Here is a 23,249-nt window from a genome sequence, read left to right on the forward strand (position 1 = left end):
ATATATATATATATAAATACATATATAGTGTATATATATAAATACATATATAGTGTATTATGTATATACATAAATACATGTATAGTGCATATATATATATATATAAATACATATATAGTGTATAATGTATATACATAAATACATGTATAGTGTATATATATATATAAATACATATATAGTGTATATGTATAAATACATGTATAGTGTATATATTATATAAATACATATATAGTGTATATATATAAATACATATATAGTGTATATATATAAATACATATATAGTGTATAATGTATATACATAAATACATGTATAGTGTATATATATATATATAAATACATATATAGTGTATATCTATAAATACATATATAGTGTATAATGTATATACATAAATACATGTATAGTGTATATATATATATATATAAATACATATATAGTGTATATACTATATATATATAAATACATGTATAGTGTATATATATATATATATATATAAATACATATATAGTGTATATACTATATATATATAAATACATGTATAGTGTATATATATAAATATATGTATAGTGTATATATATAAATACATATATAGTGTATATATATAAATACATATATAGTGTATAATGTATATACATAAATACATGTGTAGTGTATATATATAAATACATGTATAGTGTATATATATAAATACATATATCGTGTATATATATAAATACATATATAGTGTATATATATAAATACATATATAGTGTATATATATATAAATACATGTATAGTGTATATATATAAATACATATATCGTGTATATATATAAATACATATATAGTGTATATATATAAATACATATATAGTGTATAACTGTATATATATAAATACATGTATAGTGTATATATATATGCTAACGTATATATATATATATATGTCTATATGATCCCTGGTGTTGGGCTAGCGGCTAGGGTGCCAGCTTAGGATCCTAGGATCCTGGGTTCGAATCCCGGTCGATCGCTGAATTAACGCCAGGGGGGTTGACTCAGCCTGTCATCCTTCCGAGGTCGGCTAATTGAGGACCAGTTCACTGGTAATTCCCTGTTTGTCGTTAAAGGCGGCAAAAAGGGTTGGCGTCAGGAAGGGCATCCGGCCGTAAAACATTGCTTCAAAAATGGGACCGAAAAACAACAACAACCACGGTTCCCGAAAAAGGCCAACCCCCGCTTGCGGGGAAAAATGGCCTCTAAAGGTGGTTATATATATATAGTGTATATATATAAATACATATATAGTGTATATATATAAATACATATATCGTGTATATATATAAATACATGTATAGTGTATATATATAAATACATATATAGTGTATATATACACAAAGAATTAAGTTAAGCACCCCCCCGTTTTTTTACAACCTCGCACATTACAAGTTTGTTGTCGTCAAAACAGTGTAATATACCCATGATATTGCTATATTTTCTGGAGAAGTGATATTATGGTCACATAAAAACATAACAATCATGCCGTTTTCAATATTTTATTCTGAATAATTTTAAGGTGAAATTTTTTGGGAATTTTAGGCATATTTTCACCTCAATTTAAGTATGGAGCTATAGGTCCATCACGGACAGTGTGGATGACGTTTATGTTTTCTAACGTACAGTCATTGTTCTGAGAAGACCTCTAGCGATCTTTGCGTCAATAACGTGTGTAGGACCCACGTGATCGGATCACTGACTCAACCCTACGTCTCATAGACCCTGTAAGCCGTCGTATGCGTTGCTGTGGCAGGTTGAACCCCCTCGAGCACGTTTGGGACATGTTGGGACGACAAATTGCGAAGATGGTCCCTCCAAGAGCCAATCTGGATGAATTGGAACGTGCATTACATCGGGAATGGAACAACCTGCCACAGCAACGCATACGACGGCTTACAGGGTCTATGAGACGTAGGGTTGAGTCAGTGATCCGATCACGTGGGTCCTACACACGTTATTGACGCAAAGATCGCTAGAGGTCTTCTCAGAACAATGACTGTACGTTAGAAAACATAAACGTCATCCACACTGTCCGTGATGGACCTATAGCTCCATACTTAAATTGAGGTGAAAATATGCCTAAAATTCCCAAAAAATTTCACCTTAAATTATTCAGAATAAAATATTGAAAACGGCATGATTGTTATGTTTTTATGTGACCATAATATCACTTCTCCAGAAAATATAGCAATATCATGGGTATATTACACTGTTTTGACGACAACAAACTTGTAATGTGCGAGGTTGTAAAAAAACGGGGGGGTGCTTAACTTAATTCTTTGTGTATATATAAATACATGTATAGTGTATATATATATAAATACATATATAGTGTATATATTGTTGCGAATATGGAATTTGGCCTCCATATCCGCTTGTAAATATTCCCCTATTTCCCCAATACTCCCCAACTATCCCCAATCCCCCATTCCCTAGTCCCATTGTCTGTAAACAACACTCTGTAGAACCGACCTTCCCCTTTTTCCCCCATTAAATGTCGTGCCCAGGTCCACCGCATCTCACGTAGACAACTTTCGGACATCTTGCTAGTTATTCTTAGTCTATGTCAGTTAAGGACTCCTTTCCATTAATTCTGACTCTTCGTTGCACCAGAATGTGATTATATGGCACCAGTAGTGAGTTTAGGACCTTCCCATACCTCCTTCCATCTTCTTCCCCAAACAACAACAACAACAACAACTACAGCTACAACAACAACTACAACCACGGCGCGCGGGGGGAGTGTGCGTCCTCCCACCAGCTCGGTTAGCCGCCATGACCATGCGCTCCACGGGGTTACCACGAAGGGGCTCCCTGTCAGCCCCTCGTCAAGGGCGGAGCCGGTAACCCCCCCGCATGCACCCAATGAGAAGCAACGAGCCGATTCCATCTGGGGCGGAGCTAACGAGCCGAGGGCGTGTCACTCCCCGCCGGATATACGCAGCGACTTACCGGATGTGAGGTCAGATGCGCCCCGAGCTTGAGACGACAAGACGCCACCTCGAGCGCTGTGAAACCTCCACCTCCCGCATCTCTGGACCGGACCGGGTCGATTCTGTCCTTGAGCCAAGAGTGCACCTTGAGCCATCGATACCCGCTTTCCTTGCCATCAATCCCCGTGTGAGTCAGCCTTTTTGTCCTGTTTCTCTGTCGTCTGTTGGGGTTAATATAAGATTGTGTCTAAGTGCCTATCTTCCTTTGCTGTCCCTCTTGTAGTTGTAATCTAACCTTCCGAACGAATATAACCTCCTCCGGAGGTCTTGAGAACCGTATCCCTGGTGTCGTGTCGTTTAATCCCAGCCGTGTGTCTTTTCCTTCATTGACCTAGCGTAGCGCGATTAGTCAACGTTCGGGTATAATCGGGTAACTTGTGCAGACGTGGTCATACCAAACCGCTCGGTAAATAACATCCACCACCACGTCTGTAACAATATATATAAATACATGTATAGTGTATATATATAAATACATATATAGTGTATATATATAAATACCTATATCGTGTATATATATAAATACATATATAGTGTATATATATAAATACATATATAGTGTATATATATAAATACATGTATAGTGTATATATATATAAATACATATATAGTGTATATATATTGTTACAGACGCGGTGGTGGATGTTGGTTCACCGAGCGGTTTGGTATGACCGCGCCTGCACGTTTACCCGATTATGCTCGAACGTTGCCGAGTCGCGCTACGCTAAATCAATTGAGGAAAAGGACACAACGGCTGGGTTAAAATGACACGACACCAAGGGTTCAGTTCTCAAGACCTCCGGAGGAGGTTATATTAGGGCGGAAGGTCAGATTACAGGAATGAGAGGGACAGCATAGAAAGACAGGCACTTAGACACACTCTTATAATAGCCCCAACAGACGACAGATAAACAGGACAAAAACTGACTCACACGGGGATTGATGGCAAGGAAAGGCAGAATCGATGGCTCCAGGTGCACCTGGGCTCAGGGCAGGATCGACCCGGTCCGGTCTAGAGATGCGGGGAGGTCGCAGCGCTCGGATGTGGTGATTGTCTTCTCAAGCTGGGGGCGCATCTCTCGTCACATCCGGTAAGTGGCCGCGTATATCCGGCGGGGAGTGACACGCCCTCGGCTCGTTAGCTCCGCCCCAGATGGAATCGGCTCGTTGCTTCTCATTGGGTGCGTGGGGGTTACCAGGCTCCGCCCTTGACGAGGAGCTGACAGCCAGCCCCTTCGTGGTAACCCCGTGGAGCGCATGGTCAATGGCGGCTAACCGAGCCGGTGTGAGGACGCACACTCCCCGCGCGCGCCGTTGTTGTAGTTGTTGTAGTTGTTGTTGTAGTTGTTGTTTGGGGAAGAAGATGGGAGGAGGTATGGGAAGGTCCTAAACTCACTACTGGTGCCATATAATCACATTCTGGTGCAACGAAGAGTCAGAATTAATGGAAACGAGTCCTTAACTGACATAGACTAAGAATAACTAGCAAGATGTCCGAAAGTTGTCTACGTGAGATGCGGTGGACCTGGGCACGACATTTAATGGGGGAAAAAGGGGAAGGTCGGTTCTACAGAGTGTTATTTACAGGCAATGGGACTAGGGAATGGGGGATTGGGGATAGTTGGGGAGTATTGGGGAAATAGGGGAATATTTACAAGCGGATATTGAGGCCAAGTCCCATATCCGCAACATTGCACCCTTCTCTACCCTCGGGGCGGCCCGACCCGATAAATTTTTACCTATTTTAGTGTGGCACTCAGATGTAGTTCCCTCTACTATTAACTCTACCCTGAGTGCGACAGTTTTACAGATATTCACAAATGAGTAAATATGTCCCCCTGCGACGTTGCACCCTTCTCCTCTCAGAAACACACCCACAGGATAACCGAATCGCGGAAAGAATCCTCAAACTAAACATACAGCCGGTAGGGAGCATTATTTACACAAGACTACGCTGATATTTACACTACGATCCAGGACCTGTTTTTGGAGGAACACATGCAGATGTTATGCATAGAGAGAGCACGCATGCCAGCATCGATACACCAACCCACGAGTGCTCTGTGGCCTTACGGCCTTTAATAAAGTGCAGAGCACCCCATCCAAGCACCAAAAGCACCACCCCAGCACCAATCGGTGCAGTCACCATTGTTCAATGAATAAAAATAATTCAACAACCCCTAACCCTGCAGGTGTCTCTTGCTCTTCGTGTGGTGCACTTGGCCTTCTGGCTTCTTTCAAAAATAAAGAAAGGCGCCAACCGCGTCCATTTCTGTATTGTGGCCTTCAGTGGTGTCAACTAAAAGTGGTTCACCTGTATGGCATAGGTGCCACGTTGACCCATAGGTCCATCCACGGGTGGTGCTTGGCCGCAAAAGAACTGCGGTCCATTGTGGGTGGCCACAAACATTGCGGTCCATATGGTGTATCGATCCAAGCAGCAAGCAGCGAAAGTGCAGGCCCACAACTGCGAAGCCAGCACCTCTCTCTCCTCTCTCTCTACCCCAAAGCCAGATCCTCGGAGGTGGGAGACAAAAGAAAAGACAAGTGAGTAAGGTGGTAAGGGCGCAAAAGTGCACGCAACACAAGGTAATGCACACTGGGGGCACATGGGAACCAGGTGAGACAGGTACGTTCCTACCGTACGCCCCCCCCCCACCAGGTAACCTACATGGCCCCTCCCTTACCCCTTACTGCATCCACAAAACACAACACTACCCATAAACATCTACTTTACCAATCAACAAACGTCCCTACTGTCTTCCCCGTTCCTCCCATAAACCAAATTCGTCTTCTCTCCCTCCTAACCAATCAAATTTGCCATTTTCAACTCTCATCAAAATTTGCCATCTCCAACTGAACATCAAAATTTGCCATTACCAATTCATCATCAGTCCATCCTAGGGAGGGAGAGATGGAATCACCCCAATGTCTCATCCACGTCATGATGCGTCTCACAAATCCAACAGCAGTCCTTACTTCCTGCAACACAAAACCAAGAAAACACAGGTGTGGAGTCATCATCATCACCTCAGGTAAGTGGCTGCGTATGGTGCGACAGGTTCATCAATCCTAACTATTTCCTAAATGACTTTAACAACTTTACATTACCCGGGGTCTTTCTCCGGCCAAACCATTGGCCCTCTTACACTATGGGTTCTAAAAACCAATTCCCATTGGCCAAACTGTGGTGCTCTTCAATTTGGGGTCTCACTCCCCCGATTCATCTCCCGGTGCCCTCGCACAATTTCTGGGCTGTGGCGTGTACCTCTCCCAGTGGGTCTACCCACCTGCACACCCCCACCACTGCAGTTGCCTCCGAGCTTACCTGCTCCTTACCCTAACCTAACTACCTGGGGAAGGCCCTCTGGCGCTCTCCCCACTCGGTGCCCTTTCTGGCACTGGGCTGCCCGATCCACACCCGGGATCCTCAGGCACCCACTCACAACTACCGGCTCCCAGAGCCCACCTGCGGCCTCACCTGGCCGACATCCTCACAGTGGTGGAGTGCCCAACCAACTACACACACTAACAGGCTACACGCCCAGCCATTTCCACAACACTAATGCACCCATCCACAATACCATTCTGCAACCGCACCACAAATGCCAATTTCCAACCACAATTTACCTATACCCTCTACCTAACACTTACACTACCCGCCCCGGGTACTCGTGAAAGGGGTCCACTCTTCCCCCATCCACACCTTCGCACCATGCACACCACTCCGTACCACTTACTCCAACTCTCTCCACACACCTGTACTTGCACACCTGTGCTCTCACACCTGGTGCCACCTGCACCCTTCTCTCCCCAAGCGCATTCGCGCTGATCCACAACACTCACTACTCATACACTGCTCCACACACCTGTCCAGTTGCACACCTGTGCAATCACACCTGTTCCATCCTCACACAGCATCATCTCATCTAACTACTCCCTTCTAAAACTTGCGCTTCCCAGTCGTCCCTTTAAACTATTGCGCTCCCACGTCATTATCATCCACACTAATCTACCTGCATCCCCACTACAGGTATCAGTCACTAACTAAACTTAACGTTACCTAATGTCATCTTCTAGGGACCTATCAATATAACCTAACCCACCCGGGCTAGTTTTCACTGCCATACACCCCATAAACTATTGCTCCTTTGCCCCCCTTTGGGAAGGGTGGCAGGGATGCCAGCCTTACCCACCGGGCCCATCGCTCACTACCAATTTTGCACATCAATTTTCAACAAATTAAAAATTTGCCAATCATCTGCCAATCACTGTACCATTACCAATCATCACTCTGCCAATCCTTTGCCAATCATCAAATTTTGTTTTTCTCTAATTTTGGGGCCAAAACACTAACCTCATCACCCAGTCTACTCACTAATGCCTCTCGGTGCGCCAATCCCTGTCCAAAGCCCGGCTCCGTAAAGCCAAGCCATGAATGCGGGTTGTTCTGTGCCAGCGGCTGGATGCGTCCGGCACTCGGTGCAGGGATGGGGGCTTACCCGGGCTGAGATCCCACGCACCATCTCGGCGTGGAGCCATCCAATGTCCCGATCTCGACCTGCCGGCACCTCTTAACAAAACGTGGTCGCCATGACGACCCTTCCTATCCAGCTGCCCGCTCCGCCTAGTGGAGCACGGACGCGGCCGTTCAAAGCGAGGCCCGGCACGCACCGAGGGCCCGCTTCGGCTAAAAGTCGACCTAACCTCTAACCTGGTTACCGTCGATGCTTCACCGGGATTCTTACACCCCGCAGCCCGTTCCTTGCTCACACATCCAGCCGTGCCCATGCTCCTCGTACCTTTCCTTGCACACCTCGGTACCCTCATTCCACTCACAGCCTTGGTCACACACCTGACCACCGAACACTTTGGCACACATTCGTTGGTCGCACACCTCACCAACACACCTCTTCGCGCCCCCTCCTCTGTCACCTCCTCTGTGACAATCACAGGTGTGCTCTCATTCGCACACCCAACCACGTGCCTCACTACCAATTCCAGCGTGCATTCCCACTCACGCTCTACCATTCCAGGTGTGCTTCCTACCATCCCAGGTGTACATCCTCGCTCACCTGTCACAACCAACTCACTCTCCTTGTCACTCTCACTACTCTCACCTCCATTCTTGACAGCGCACTCACCCTTACTCTTGACAGCGCACTCTTTCCTCATGCACCTGTCCGTCACACACCTTTCTCGCGCACACTCTCCCGTTACACCCTCTGTAACACTCACCACAGGTGTGCATTCTTCCTTGCCTTTGACCCCGCACTCTTTCCCCATGCACCTGTCCGTCACACACCTTTCTCGCGCACACTCTCCCGTCACACCCTCTGTAACACTTACCACACCGCGCTTCCATGTGCCCCCTCGCACACGCGCTACGACCGACTCACTCTCGCCAGCACCCTCACTCCTTGGCACGCACTTTTTCCTCACACACCCCAGAGTCGGACTTTCTTGCACACCTCCTTTTTCGCACACCAGACCTGTCGCACACTTCACCAACGGCCTCTCACGAACACCCGGGTCCATCTCGACCCCCAAGCTTCTTAAATCCCCTGGCGCATCATACGCACGACCATATTGGTCACCACTTACACCGGGTCCTCTTCCTCTTCGCTTCTCCTCCATCACCTGCGAATCCCTCATCCGGTTAATGAGCACATCATCACGATCCGAACACAGACTTTGGACCAATTCTTTTACTTCCTCCTTTATCTCTTTCTTATCCTCTCTCCGTCGCTTCTTAATTTCGCTCATCCCTTCTTCCACTTCTTCTAATTTCTGCTTCACCTCCTTCATCTCTTCGTGCGCCCCTTTAAGTTCTTCCTCTAACTCCACTTTATTTTTTTCTATGTGCTCCCGCACCTCCCGTTCTTTAACCTCCATCACCTCTACCACCTTGTCCATTTTCCTCGTCAGGTCCTCATGTACCGTCTGACACTCTTTTTTAATTACCCCTACGTCCTTTTTCATCTCCTTCTGTGTCGATTTTAAACCCTCTATTACCGCTGTGTTCTTCTTTACCTGGTCCCCCAACTCCTTTTGTCCCACTGTCAGTTGTTCTACTCCCAGCGTCAGGTCCTCTATGCCCCCTTGTAACTTTACAGTCCCCTTTCTCACCTCCTTCTCCATGTGCTCCTTACAGTGCCTCACCTCCTCGCGCACTCCTCCGACCTCCTCACTCACACCTCCTCTGATCTCCTCTCCCATCACTTGCATCTCCTGCCCAGATGCCACCCTCATCTGCTCCATTTCCTCCCGGTGAGCATCCAGTTTAGTTTCTACCCCCATTCTGACCCCCTCTATCTGCTGCCCCATTTGGTTAACTTCCCTTTCCGCTTGGTTCCTCATGTCCCTCAATTTGCCTTCCATACTGTTTTCTAACCCCTCTAACCCATTTTTCACTCCCTCTATCTGATTCTCCTGGGCAGCCATTCTATTTTCTACCCCCTCTAACCCCTTTTGCATCCCTTCCATTTGATTCTCTTGAGCGGCCATTCTGTTTTCTACCCCCATTAACCCCTCCTGTATTTCCCCTAATCTATTGTCTAATCCCTCAAATTTGTTGTCTAGTCCCTCAAATTTGTTTCCTAATCCCTCTATTCTACTCCCTAACCCTCCGATCTGGGCCCCCATGTCCTCCCTCAATTTCTCGCTATTGGACCCCATCCTTTGTTCTAACCGTTGGCTATTGGCCCCCATGTCCTCCCTCAATTTCTCGCTATTGGACCCCATCTTTTGTTCTAACCGTTCGCTATTCTGGGCCATAAGGGCCTTCATTTGTATTAAAAAAAGGTTCAAATCCACCAGGGGCGCTGCCACGGTCGCGGGCGCGGTCGCCGTGACCAGCGAGGCGCCATTTCGCGCGCCCGCCATGTCGGGCGCAACGACGCTAATTTGTGCGTCTGCTACCCTCGCTGCTTCGCTCTCCTCGCGTCCCTCAATTTGGTCCTGGACCGACCCTGCCTCACTCTCCACTACCGGACCCCAGCCGTCTTGGTCTGCCATAGCGCGACTTTCAAAATTCGGGTTTTTATTTTCGTAAAACAAATTCAAATTTCGCCGTTATAATTTCGCGCGGGAAACGCGCTCCGAATCGATTCTACTACAAATTTGGGCCTAATAAATTTAGTCCCGGGTTCGAATTCCACTCCTCGACACCAATTGTTACAGACGCGGTGGTGGATGTTGGTTCACCGAGCGGTTTGGTATGACCGCGCCTGCACGTTTACCCGATTATGCTCGAACGTTGCCGAGTCGCGCTACGCTAAATCAATTGAGGAAAAGGACACAACGGCTGGGTTAAAATGACACGACACCAAGGGTTCAGTTCTCAAGACCTCCGGAGGAGGTTATATTAGGGCGGAAGGTCAGATTACAGGAATGAGAGGGACAGCATAGAAAGACAGGCACTTAGACACACTCTTATAATAGCCCCAACAGACGACAGATAAACAGGACAAAAACTGACTCACACGGGGATTGATGGCAAGGAAAGGCAGAATCGATGGCTCCAGGTGCACCTGGGCTCAGGGCAGGATCGACCCGGTCCGGTCTAGAGATGCGGGGAGGTCGCAGCGCTCGGATGTGGTGATTGTCTTCTCAAGCTGGGGGCGCATCTCTCGTCACATCCGGTAAGTGGCCGCGTATATCCGGCGGGGAGTGACACGCCCTCGGCTCGTTAGCTCCGCCCCAGATGGAATCGGCTCGTTGCTTCTCATTGGGTGCGTGGGGGTTACCAGGCTCCGCCCTTGACGAGGAGCTGACAGCCAGCCCCTTCGTGGTAACCCCGTGGAGCGCATGGTCAATGGCGGCTAACCGAGCCGGTGTGAGGACGCACACTCCCCGCGCGCGCCGTTGTTGTAGTTGTTGTAGTTGTTGTTGTAGTTGTTGTTTGGGGAAGAAGATGGGAGGAGGTATGGGAAGGTCCTAAACTCACTACTGGTGCCATATAATCACATTCTGGTGCAACGAAGAGTCAGAATTAATGGAAACGAGTCCTTAACTGACATAGACTAAGAATAACTAGCAAGATGTCCGAAAGTTGTCTACGTGAGATGCGGTGGACCTGGGCACGACATTTAATGGGGGAAAAAGGGGAAGGTCGGTTCTACAGAGTGTTATTTACAGGCAATGGGACTAGGGAATGGGGGATTGGGGATAGTTGGGGAGTATTGGGGAAATAGGGGAATATTTACAAGCGGATATTGAGGCCAAGTCCCATATCCGCAACAATATATATATATACATATTTAGTGTATATCTATAAATACATGTCTAGTGTATATATATAGTATACATATATAGTGATCATATAAAGGAAGGGCTATAAACTGAGCTGCTAACACATGCATCATAGCTCTTACCCCAAGATGTGCTCGAATTTCATGAGCTGTTCTTAAAATCTCCATTTTCTTGGCAAGTTATGCGATGGTCGTGCACATTTCACAAATTACGACTTCACTGAAGACTTATCATGTGACATTTTATGGCACCCCATGGACTCTATACTTGGCTTGACCCCAAAGACTTGACAATATCCTCACTCGTTATGCTCTTCCCCTAGGCGCGTCAACTTTACGGAACCCGTGAGGACGCGCTGCAGCAACTGGAACCTCTCTTTCCGCAGCAGAGTACCACGTTGCGCTCCCACACATGGGAGAGATGAACCAGCTGGGCGGTTTGTTCGTGAATGGTCGTCCGCTCCCCGGGGCTGTGCGGTTGCGCATCGTCGAGTTGGCGAGAGCGGGTATTCGTCCGTGCGACATTAGTCGGAGGTTACGGGTCTCGCATGGCTGTGTCTCCAAAATCCTGGCGCGCTACCACCAGACAGGCTCTGTGTTACCCGGGGCCATCGGCGGGAGCAAGCCACGTGTGACTACCCCAAGAGTAGTGTGTGCCATCTCCACCTACAGGCGCTCTGAGCCAGGCATCTTCGCGTGGGAGATCCGGGAGCGTCTCTTGGCAGACGGAGTGTGCGAGTCCTGCAACCTTCCTTCTGTAAGCTCAATCAGTCGTATCCTGCGTAACAAGGTTCACAGGATGAAGCATCCCGAAGTTGCCAGGAAACCCCCTATGGCAACTGCTTTGGCCGAAGTACCACACAGTCTAATTCCTTTTGGTTCTGTCCTACGTTTCCAGCGCAATCATCATCATATTCTGCAAGGTTGTCCTCACGAGCATTCCCAGCTCCGAAAGTCTTCCACACCTGCATTCCGGTTTGTGTGGACCCCAGCACACATGGTGGAAAACCTCCTTCGGCTCGATGGCCTCACCGAAACAGGTGAGTCCAGCTGTGTACCTGCCCCTTCCAAAGCACTATTTAAGTTAAATGTAACCTTGTGGAGGGAATGCCATGTGTACTGAACATGTGTGGATGCTTTGACTGGAAATTTCAGGCCAAACAAGCGCTATACTTGAGAGTATATACAGTGTCGGAAGAGCCCAAAGGATCTGACGAGCAGGACAGGCTTGGGGAACAGTTTGACATGACACGGACTAGTTATGAATGGTAGCCATTTTGGGAGATGCATGTTGGTAAAGAAACAGACCGAGTGGTGTTTTGTGTGCAGCTTGCAACTTCTGGTTGCATCACTTTCTGGGGGTGTGGCTGCCCCACTGATAGGCCAGGTCTGGATCCACACCTGAACCAAAATCTAATCGCTTGTTCTTGTCTCCAAACCAACTCATCCACCAAGTTTTGTCATAACTCATCCGCAAGGTTTTGAAATATCATGTTATTTATCGCTTTGACTGCGTCTCTCAATGTTGAAGAATCACTTTCAAAAATTGAAAAATTCTCGTATCCACATTCGGATCTTCACCAAAAGTGAATCCCTTCTTCCTTGTCACACACCCAGCCTGCCCACCAAGTTTAGTCCGAATCCGTCCACAAGTTTTTGAGATATCCTGTTCACAGACAGACAGGGGTGAAAACGGAACTTCCATCCATCTTTGGTGGTGGAGGTAAAAAAAAAAATGGCACTTGCTGCTTCCTTGCTTTCATTTAAATGGTAAATGGTACTTGCTGTATTTGAAAAGATAGAGCATGGACAAAGTACGCTGGGAAAGCAATGGCAAACCACCCAGTATGGCCCTTGCCCAGAACCTGCTTCCGTCAGTGGCGGAGGTAATGACAAGAAGTGTTTCTGAAACATCCAACATCTTCATTAGTTGCAGCAGCCTGTAGGGTCAGACCTATAGTGTGCACATTTAGGATAACTGTTCCAAACACTTGTCCACACTTGAATGAAAATGTCCAGTGATGGTTTTTTGTCTACTTAGAATAATAATCGGACGTTTACAATGGACTACAGGTTGGTCAAGTGTTACGGCATGAGGACCTGAGGGTAGTTTTACCATAATCCATATATTTACAATATCAGTTTGTTACAGTCCAATAACCTGCAATCTGACAATCAAACGACACAGAAGGAATGACCGATCAATGTTACAGTCATTTGGAATTTTCCTGGACACATGTCCATGTGGAAGGAAAAGAGAATGGAAGTTTCTATCACACGGTGTTTTATGACTAAGGGTGACCCACTGCAGCAAGATCCACCAGAAGGGAAATGCAAGACCTCATTACCTCCATGAATTTATTTTACAATTAAATTACTGACGACGTCGATGTTTGGTGATGTTCTCCAAATGGGCACCGATTTCGCTCAATGCAGAGGGCCACAGGTCGAGCAAAATAATTGAGGATTTGATGTTGAGCTCTTGATAGCGGAGCCGGAGAGATTTCCTGGGATTGGGGGCGACCTTCCTGATTTTGGTCGGCCAGAGTGCCTCCCTCTCTTTGTTGAATTAATATTCAAGTCTGTGCCACGCTGTATAAATATTTTCACAAACCTTCGAATTTGAGACCTGCTGGGTGCTTTCCTTGTTGCAAAATGTGCGCACAACAGTCGCCTTGTCTGTAAGAGTGACCTTTTCCGCAGATATCTTCACTCTCTCAACAATGGATGCAGGCCCTCAATGTCAGACATGAGACGATGTCCTCTCTGGACATAATTCAAGCTTTCGATACAGTCAAGCCTTGCTTTCCAAACTGTCTGCTTAAAGAATCTAAGGCCAACTCCACTCTTGGATTACTGACTTCCGCTACTCTCGTAGCCAGTATGTGGCTCTCAGCGGAACCCTTTCTTCTCCTCTGCCTGTCAAGGCTGGAGTTATAGCCTGGAGTACCCCAAGGCAGTGTTCTAGGCCCTATCTTATTCCTAATCTTCATCAATGATCTCCATGACTCTCTGGAAAATTATCTTTATCTCTTTCCTGATGACTCCACTCTTTGCCGTGACATCCCTCATCCTTCTCCGTGACATCCCTCATCCTTCTCACAGACAGACAGCAACCTCTTCCCTCTCCTCGGACCTTGACAAAATCACAAACTGGTAAAACACTTGGAACATGTCTTTCAATCCTGAGAAAACCCACACAATCATTCTCTCTCTCTAAAAGGACCGTACCCCAAAACCTCCCATCTAGTTTCTCAAAAACCCTCTCAAAGAGGTTGTCACTCAAACTCTTAGGTCTCAATCTCTGCCATGTTCTCTTTTGGGCAAGTCACATTTCAAAGTTGGCCTCCAAAGCAAGTCCTTCCTCGGCACACCTGAGTTCCTATCCACTCACAAGGCTTTCATCCACAGCTTCATGGAGCCATGGAAACCAAGGCTTTCCAGATCATTGGAATCTCTTGCGATGAAGCTGAGTCTTTGGGCCTATCACTTCGGCATTGCTGACAGGTCGGTGGTCTCTTTGTCTTCTTTCGCCTCATTTCTGGTCTTGCGCCCTCTACCCTCTCCATGCTTTGTCACCCCCCATGTATCTGCAGGATGCACGCAGTCCACAGGAACCCCCATAGTGAAAGTGCATAAATCCAGAAGCACTGCTCACCTCCACTCATTTATTCCTCTTTTTACCAACCTGTGGAACCACCTTCCATACTCTCTTCAATCTCATTCTTCCCTCCAGTTCTTCAAGTCAGCTGTTCACCGCCATCTTAAGTCATTCCCCATCCAAACACATGATATTTTCTACACCCTTGCGTTCTCCCTCACCTCTCATCGTCACCTGAATACCTTGTTTGTTCGTCTCCATCTATTTTCTCTGTCTGCCTTGCCGTTGGTGTTTACCCTTTCTCTTGCCGTCCCCTTTGTCATGTGTTGCCTTCATCTGTCCGTGTCCGACTGCTCCCGAGAGCTTCGATCATGAATTTAAAAAAAGATACGTTTTCTACAGAAAATGACTTTTATTCAGGTGTCCACGCCATGGCGTGTGAATGTCACAGATTCAAAAACTCGGCAGATCCACTCACCCTCGACTCAGTTCAGAGCTCCTGAAAAATGAAAGAGATTGAAGGGAAAATGTGAAGGTTATTAAACTTTTCCAGGGGCCCACGTTTTTGGGGTCACACTGTAAATTGGTAATCAGTGCTTTGTTTATGAGAGTGCAGACATAACTGTTTATGAGAGTGCAGACATAACTGTTTATGGGAGTGCAGACATAACTGTTTATGAGAGTGCAGACATAACTGTTTCTGGGAGTGCAGACATAACTGTTTATGAGAGTGCAGACATAACTGTTTATGGGAGTGCAGACATAACTGTTTATGGGAGTGCAGACATAACTGTTTATGAGAGTGCAGACATAACTGTTTCTGGGAGTGCAGACATAACTGTTTATGGGAGTGCAGACATAACTGTTTATGAGAGTGCAGACATAACTGTTTCTGGGAGTGCAGACATAACTGTTTATGAGAGTGCAGACATAACTGTTTATGGGAGTGCAGACATAACTGTTTATGAGAGTGCAGACATAACTGTTTATGAGAGTGCAGACATAACTGTTTATGGGAGTGCAGACATAACTGTTTATGGGAGTGCAGACATAACTGTTTATGGGAGTGCAGACATAACTGTTTATGGGAGTGCAGACATAACTGTTTATGAGAGTGCAGACATAACTGTTTATGAGAGTGCAGACATAACTGTTTATGGGAGTGCAGACATAACTGTTTATGAGAGTGCAGACATAACTGTTTATGAGAGTGCAGACATAACTGTTTATGGGAGTGCAGACATAACTGTTTATGGGAGTGCAGACATAACTGTTTATGGGAGTGCAGACATAACTGTTTATGGGAGTGCAGACATAACTGTTTATGGGAGTGCAGACATCCCTGTTTATGGGAGTGCAGACATAACTGTTTATGAGAGTGCAGACATAACTGTTTATGGGAGTGCAGACATAACTGTTTATGGGAGTGCAGACATAACTGTTTATGGGAGTGCAGACATAACTGTTTATGAGAGTGCAGACATAACTGTTTATGGGAGTGCAGACATAACTGTTTATGGGAGTGCAGACATAACTGTTTATGGGAGTGCAGACATAACTGTTTATGGGAGTGCAGACATAACTGTTTATGGGAGTGCAGACATAACTGTTTATGAGAGTGCAGACATAACTGTTTATGGGAGTGCAGACATAACTGTTTATGAGAGTGCAGACATAACTGTTTCTGGGAGTGCAGACATAACTGTTTATGAGAGTGCAGACATAACTGTTTATGGGAGTGCAGACATAACTGTTTATGGGAGTGCAGACATAACTGTTTATGGGAGTGCAGACATAACTGTTTATGAGAGTGCAGACATAACTGTTTATGGGAGTGCAGACATAACTGTTTATGAGAGTGCAGACATAACTGTTTATGAGAGTGCAGACATAACTGTTTATGAGAGTGCAGACATAACTGTTTATGAGAGTGCAGACATAACTGTATTTCATCAAATCGTGCTCCCCGCAGGCTTGCTGAACATCAGGGAGATGACACAGTACGCTGGCTGGCCCATGGTCTCACATCCACTGATTCCTGTAGCTTCTTGTGAAGGTTATGTGAATCACATGTCTCCCTCTCCTGGAAAGGTGACTGTCCATGTATAAACCAGGGATACCAGACTTTGGCAAAATGTGATTTTTCTATTGGTTGTTACTATTAGACAGTTGGTGAAGAACATTCATGTAAAAGCAATGCTATTGAACCAAGGGTCTGCTGTTTAAAAAGCCAATAAACCTTGAAAACCTTTGGACAAGCCTCTTATCTGTGGCCTTCAGATCACTAATCAGAGACACCTGTAATCGGGTGGAAACCAATAATATTGCCTATCCATCTGAAGACTCAAAATTGGAAACCATTTTGGACAGTGAGGGCTCGTAAGGTTTGGGCACGTTCACCATCACAGGCAAGTTTCTTGACAAATGAGCAACCGTGAGTTATGGTAAAGACCTAAAGTGGGCTTCCTCAGAGATCCACCAAGTTATAGCTTCGGAGGCCAGAAACATGCAAATGTATGCTTCCCACACAAGGGTCAACAGGCACCACAACTATTGGGGATGCTTCTTCGTGGTGGTTGCACCCCCAACGCAAGTCGGGGGCCGAATCTTCCCCATTCTTCCCTGCTTCCTCAGGGCAGTGCGGTCACAGTCAGAGTCCCGATCGGTCTCAATCGGTCAGTTATATCATCGGTTCTATCATCAGGGATTCCAGGTTCTGTCATTAAGGATTCCAGGTTCTGTCAGGGATTCCAGGTTCTATCATCAGGGATTCCAGGTTCTATCATCAGGGATTCCAGGTTCTGTCAGGGATTACAGGTTATATCATCAGGGATTCCAGGTTCTATCATCAGGGATTACAGGTTCTATCATCAGGGATTCCAGGTTCTATCATCAGGGATTCCACGTTCTATCATCAGGGATTTCAGGTTCTATCATCAGGGATTCCAGGTTCTATCATCAGGGATTCCAGGTTCTGTCATCAGGGATTCCAGGTTCTATCATCAGGGATTCCAGGTTCTGTCATCAGTGATTTCAGGTTCTATCATCAGGGATTCCAGGTTCTATCATCAGGGATTCCAGGTTCTGTCAGGGATTACAGGTTCTATCATCAGGGATTCCAGGTTCTGTCATCAGGGATTCCAGGTTCTGTCATCAGGGATTCCAGGTTCTATCATCAGGGATTCCAGGTTCTGTCAGGGATTACAGGTTCTATCATCAGGGATTCCAGGTTCTGTCATCAGGGATTCCAGGTTCTATCATCAGGGATTCCAGGTTCTATCATCAGGGATTCCAGGTTCTGTCAGGGATTACAGGTTCTATCATCAGGGATTCCAGGTTATGTCATCAGGGATTCCAGGTTATATCATCAGGGATTCCAGGTTCCATCATCAGGGATTCCAGGTTCTGTCAGGGGTACAGGTTCTATCATCAGGGATTCCAGGTTCTGTCATCAGGGATTCCAGGTTCTATCATCAGGGATTCCAGGTTCTATCATCTGGAATTCCAGGTTCTATCATCAGGGATTCCAGGTTCGGTCAGGGATTACAGGTTCTATCATCAGGGATTCCAGGTTCTGTCATATACATATATGATGGGTTCTGTCATCAGTGATTCCAGGTTCTATCATCAGGGATTCCAGGTTCTATCATCAGGGATTCCAGGTTCTATCATCAGGGATTCCAGGTTCTGTCAGGGATTACAGGTTCTATCATCAGGGATTCCAGGTTCTGTCATCAGGGATTCCAGGTTATATCATCAGGGATTCCAGGTTCCATCATCAGGGATTCCAGGTTCTGTCAGGGGTACAGGTTCTATCATCAGGGATTCCAGGTTCTGTCATCAGGGATTCCAGGTTCTATCATCAGGGATTCCAGGTTCTATCATCTGGAATTCCAGGTTCTATCATCAGGGATTCCAGGTTCGGTCAGGGATTACAGGTTCTATCATCAGGGATTCCAGGTTCTGTCATATACATATATGATGGGTTCTGTCATCAGTGATTCCAGGTTCTATCATCAGGGATTCCAGGTTCTGTCATCAGGGATTCCAGGTTCTATCATCAGTGATTCCAGGTTATATCATCAGGGATTCCAGGTTATATCATCAGGGATTCCAGGTTCTGTCAGGGATTACAGGTTCTATCATCAGGGATTCCAGGTTCTGTCATATACATATATGATGGGTTCTGTCATCAGTGATTCCAGGTTCTATCATCAGGGATTCCAGGTTCTGTCAGGGATTACAGGTTCTATCATCAGGGATTCCAGGTTCTGTCATCAGGGATTCCAGGTTCTGTCATCAGGGATTCCAGGTTCTATCATCAGGGATTCCAGGTTCTATCAGGGATTCCAGGTTCTATCATCAGCAATTTCAGGTTCTGTCAGGGATTCCAGGTTCTGTCATCAGTGATTCCAGGTTCTATCAGGGATTCCAGGTTCTGTCATTAGGGATTCCAGGTTCTATCATCAGTGATTCCAGGTTCTATCATCAGTGATTCCAGGTTCTATCATCAGGGATTCCAGGTTCTATCATCAGGGATTCCAGGTACTGTCAGGGATTACAGGTTCTATCATCAGGGATTCCAGGTTCTGTCATATACATATATGATGGGTTCTGTCATCAGTGATTCCAGGTTCTGTCATCAGGGATTCCAGGTTCTATCATCAGGGATTCCAGGTTCTATCATCAGGGATTCCAGGTTCTATCATCAGGGATTCCAGGTTCTGTCATCAGGGATTCCAGGTTCTATCATCAGGGATTCCAGGTTCTATCATCAGGGATTCCAGGTTCTGTCATCAGGGATTCCAGGTTCTATCATCAGGGATTCCACGTTCTATCATCAGGGATTTCAGGTTCTATCATCAGGGATTCCAGGTTCTATCATCAGGGATTCCAGGTTCTGTCATCAGGGATTCCAGGTTCTATCATCAGGGATTCCAGGTTCTGTCATCAGTGATTTCAGGTTCTATCATCAGGGATTCCAGGTTCTATCATCAGGGATTCCAGGTTCTGTCAGGGATTACAGGTTCTATCATCAGGGATTCCAGGTTCTGTCATCAGGGATTCCAGGTTCTGTCATCAGGGATTCCAGGTTCTATCATCAGGGATTCCAGGTTCTGTCAGGGATTACAGGTTCTATCATCAGGGATTCCAGGTTCTGTCATCAGGGATTCCAGGTTCTATCATCAGGGATTCCAGGTTCTATCATCAGGGATTCCAGGTTCTGTCAGGGATTACAGGTTCTATCATCAGGGATTCCAGGTTATGTCATCAGGGATTCCAGGTTATATCATCAGGGATTCCAGGTTCCATCATCAGGGATTCCAGGTTCTGTCAGGGGTACAGGTTCTATCATCAGGGATTCCAGGTTCTGTCATCAGGGATTCCAGGTTCTATCATCAGGGATTCCAGGTTCTATCATCTGGAATTCCAGGTTCTATCATCAGGGATTCCAGGTTCGGTCAGGGATTACAGGTTCTATCATCAGGGATTCCAGGTTCTGTCATATACATATATGATGGGTTCTGTCATCAGTGATTCCAGGTTCTATCATCAGGGATTCCAGGTTCTATCATCAGGGATTCCAGGTTCTATCATCAGGGATTCCAGGTTCTGTCAGGGATTACAGGTTCTATCATCAGGGATTCCAGGTTCTGTCATCAGGGATTCCAGGTTATATCATCAGGGATTCCAGGTTCCATCATCAGGGATTCCAGGTTCTGTCAGGGGTACAGGTTCTATCATCAGGGATTCCAGGTTCTGTCATCAGGGATTCCAGGTTCTATCATCAGGGATTCCAGGTTCTATCATCTGGAATTCCAGGTTCTATCATCAGGGATTCCAGGTTCGGTCAGGGATTACAGGTTCTATCATCAGGGATTCCAGGTTCTGTCATATACATATATGATGGGTTCTGTCATCAGTGATTCCAGGTTCTATCATCAGGGATTCCAGGTTCTGTCATCAGGGATTCCAGGTTCTATCATCAGTGATTCCAGGTTATATCATCAGGGATTCCAGGTTATATCATCAGGGATTCCAGGTTCTGTCAGGGATTACAGGTTCTATCATCAGGGATTCCAGGTTCTGTCATATACATATATGATGGGTTCTGTCATCAGTGATTCCAGGTTCTATCATCAGGGATTCCAGGTTCTGTCAGGGATTACAGGTTCTATCATCAGGGATTCCAGGTTCTGTCATCAGGGATTCCAGGTTCTGTCATCAGGGATTCCAGGTTCTATCATCAGGGATTCCAGGTTCTATCAGGGATTCCAGGTTCTATCATCAGCAATTTCAGGTTCTGTCAGGGATTCCAGGTTCTGTCATCAGTGATTCCAGGTTCTATCAGGGATTCCAGGTTCTGTCATTAGGGATTCCAGGTTCTATCATCAGTGATTCCAGGTTCTATCATCAGTGATTCCAGGTTCTATCATCAGGGATTCCAGGTTCTATCATCAGGGATTCCAGGTACTGTCAGGGATTACAGGTTCTATCATCAGGGATTCCAGGTTCTGTCATATACATATATGATGGGTTCTGTCATCAGTGATTCCAGGTTCTGTCATCAGGGATTCCAGGTTCTATCATCAGGGATTCCAGGTTCTATCATCAGGGATTCCAGGTTCTATCATCAGGGATTCCAGGTTCTGTCATCAGGGATTCCAGGTTCTATCATCAGGGATTCCAGGTTCTATCATCAGGGATTCCAGGTTCTGTCATCAGGGATTCCAGGTTCTATCATCAGGGATTCCAGGTTCTGTCATATACATATATGATGGGTTCTGTCATCAGTGATTCCAGGTTCTATCATCAGTGATTCCAGGTTCTATCATCAGGGATTCCAGGTTCTGCCATCAGGGATTCCAGGTTCTGTCATATACATATATGATTGGTTCTGTCATCAGGGATTCCAGGCTCTGTCATGTACATATATGATGGGTTCTCTCATCAGGGATTCCAGGTTCTGTCATGTACATATATGATGGGTTCTGTCATCAGAGATTCCAGGTTCTGTCCTGCACATATATGACAAGTCATATCATATATGTCACTCCCGGTGTGTACCCCGATTTAGAATAGGTACACAGTATCCCTGCGCATCATAAGAGGCGACTAAGGGTTGGCGTCAGGAAGGGCATCCGGCCATAAAAACATTGCCTCAAACAGGGAACCATGATGATTGTCATGGGGCCCTCAAGGCTAACCCCCGCTCCAGCGGGGAAAATGGCCTTAAAACGATCATTCATATCATATATGTCACGTATAAACCAGCTTCTGTCATATATTGTGGTCATGCCACCATTGTTGGGGTCATTTAGACACCATTGTGTTAACCTTGAAAACCTTTGGTTGTGATTACAACTTGCATGTGGCTCTTTAATAACTTTAACACAAATTGCTGCTGGTGGGAGCTCGGGGTGACCCTCGTACATGATAACCTACCACCGAACCCCCCCCCCCCCCCCCCCCCCCCCAGTGACGAGTCTCACTTCTACCCCCGGGTGTGTGGTGCTGCTCCGCATGATTTCAGAGACTGATTCACTTGCACTTTTGCATGGCGGCTCGTTTTCCCCAGTTTCAAAGGAAAGCGGAGGACTGCGGGATCCGCGCCTTGCGGGAGGAAGGCGTCCGCACACACGTGCTCTTGAACCCAATGGGGCCCATCGTGGCCATAAAGACGCAACATCAAAAGGCTTGCGGCGCGGCACTTCAGTACACATGGTTCGTGTTCGCCCGTAATTGAGGATGATGATATTCAGCAAAAATGTCACCCTCTGCGAAGCCGCTCGCCAGGAACATCCATCTCTTCTCATCCATGGCAACAACAGCACCCAGAACTCTGCCCCCCCCCCACCCCCCTCTTGGAGCCTCGCCACCTCCAAGCTTGATCGAAGACGTAAAGTTAAGGCCCTCGTGTGTATGGCTAGTTATCAATGATCCGTTATATCCACCACTATGAAGGGTCGCTTCCTCACAAAACCTAAAAAAGTGGACTTCTTCATAACCTGTGGTCACCTGTCCCTGCTGGGCAGAATGAGCTACCACTGGCGGATCCAGGTGTAACGGCGTCAGAGATGCGTTTCAACTGATGGCGTGACCGAGGTGAACACCCTGGAGCTGGTTAGAGGGTAATGTAAGGAAAGAAGAGTTGGTGCAGAAGAGTCCCCCCACTCCTTGGCCTCCATCAGTGCCCCACACCTCCCACTACTTTACGATGTGCCGCCTATGTGTCCGACGTTCTGCTGGACGGGGAGCACAAAGTGTCCGATACGTCCACTTGTGGTGAGATGAGCTTTACTAAGGATGGAAAGGCAAGACAATAAAAATGTCTGATGTCTCTGTTTCTGCTTTAAAATTGAATCCAGTACTCCT

General features: G+C 46.3%; 1 protein-coding gene across 2 annotated transcripts in view; it reads left to right on the forward strand.

Moving 5' to 3' along the window:
- LOC137436235 (paired box protein Pax-1-like) overlaps positions 1 to 22,695 on the forward strand; it is a 37,795-nt gene extending 15,100 nt beyond the window's left edge. The window contains exons 2-4 of one of the 2 annotated variants that reach the window (XM_068129965.1): positions 11,596 to 12,312; positions 16,846 to 16,964; positions 22,354 to 22,695. In XM_068129965.1, coding sequence (XP_067986066.1) covers positions 11,685 to 12,312; positions 16,846 to 16,964; positions 22,354 to 22,356 — 750 coding nt within the window. In that variant the 5' untranslated portion in view covers positions 11,596 to 11,684 and the 3' untranslated portion in view covers positions 22,357 to 22,695. Of the gene's footprint in view, positions 1 to 11,595; positions 12,313 to 16,845; positions 17,126 to 22,353 lie in introns of those variants that run through there. The other variant, XM_068129964.2, reaches the window with a different exon arrangement.
- The last annotated feature ends 554 nt before the right edge of the window (positions 22,696 to 23,249 follow it).

This window comes from Myxine glutinosa, chromosome 11 (genome assembly GCF_964187855.1).
Source record: "Myxine glutinosa chromosome 11, kmMyxGlut1.1, whole genome shotgun sequence".
Lineage (NCBI taxonomy): Eukaryota > Metazoa > Chordata > Myxini > Myxiniformes > Myxinidae > Myxine > Myxine glutinosa.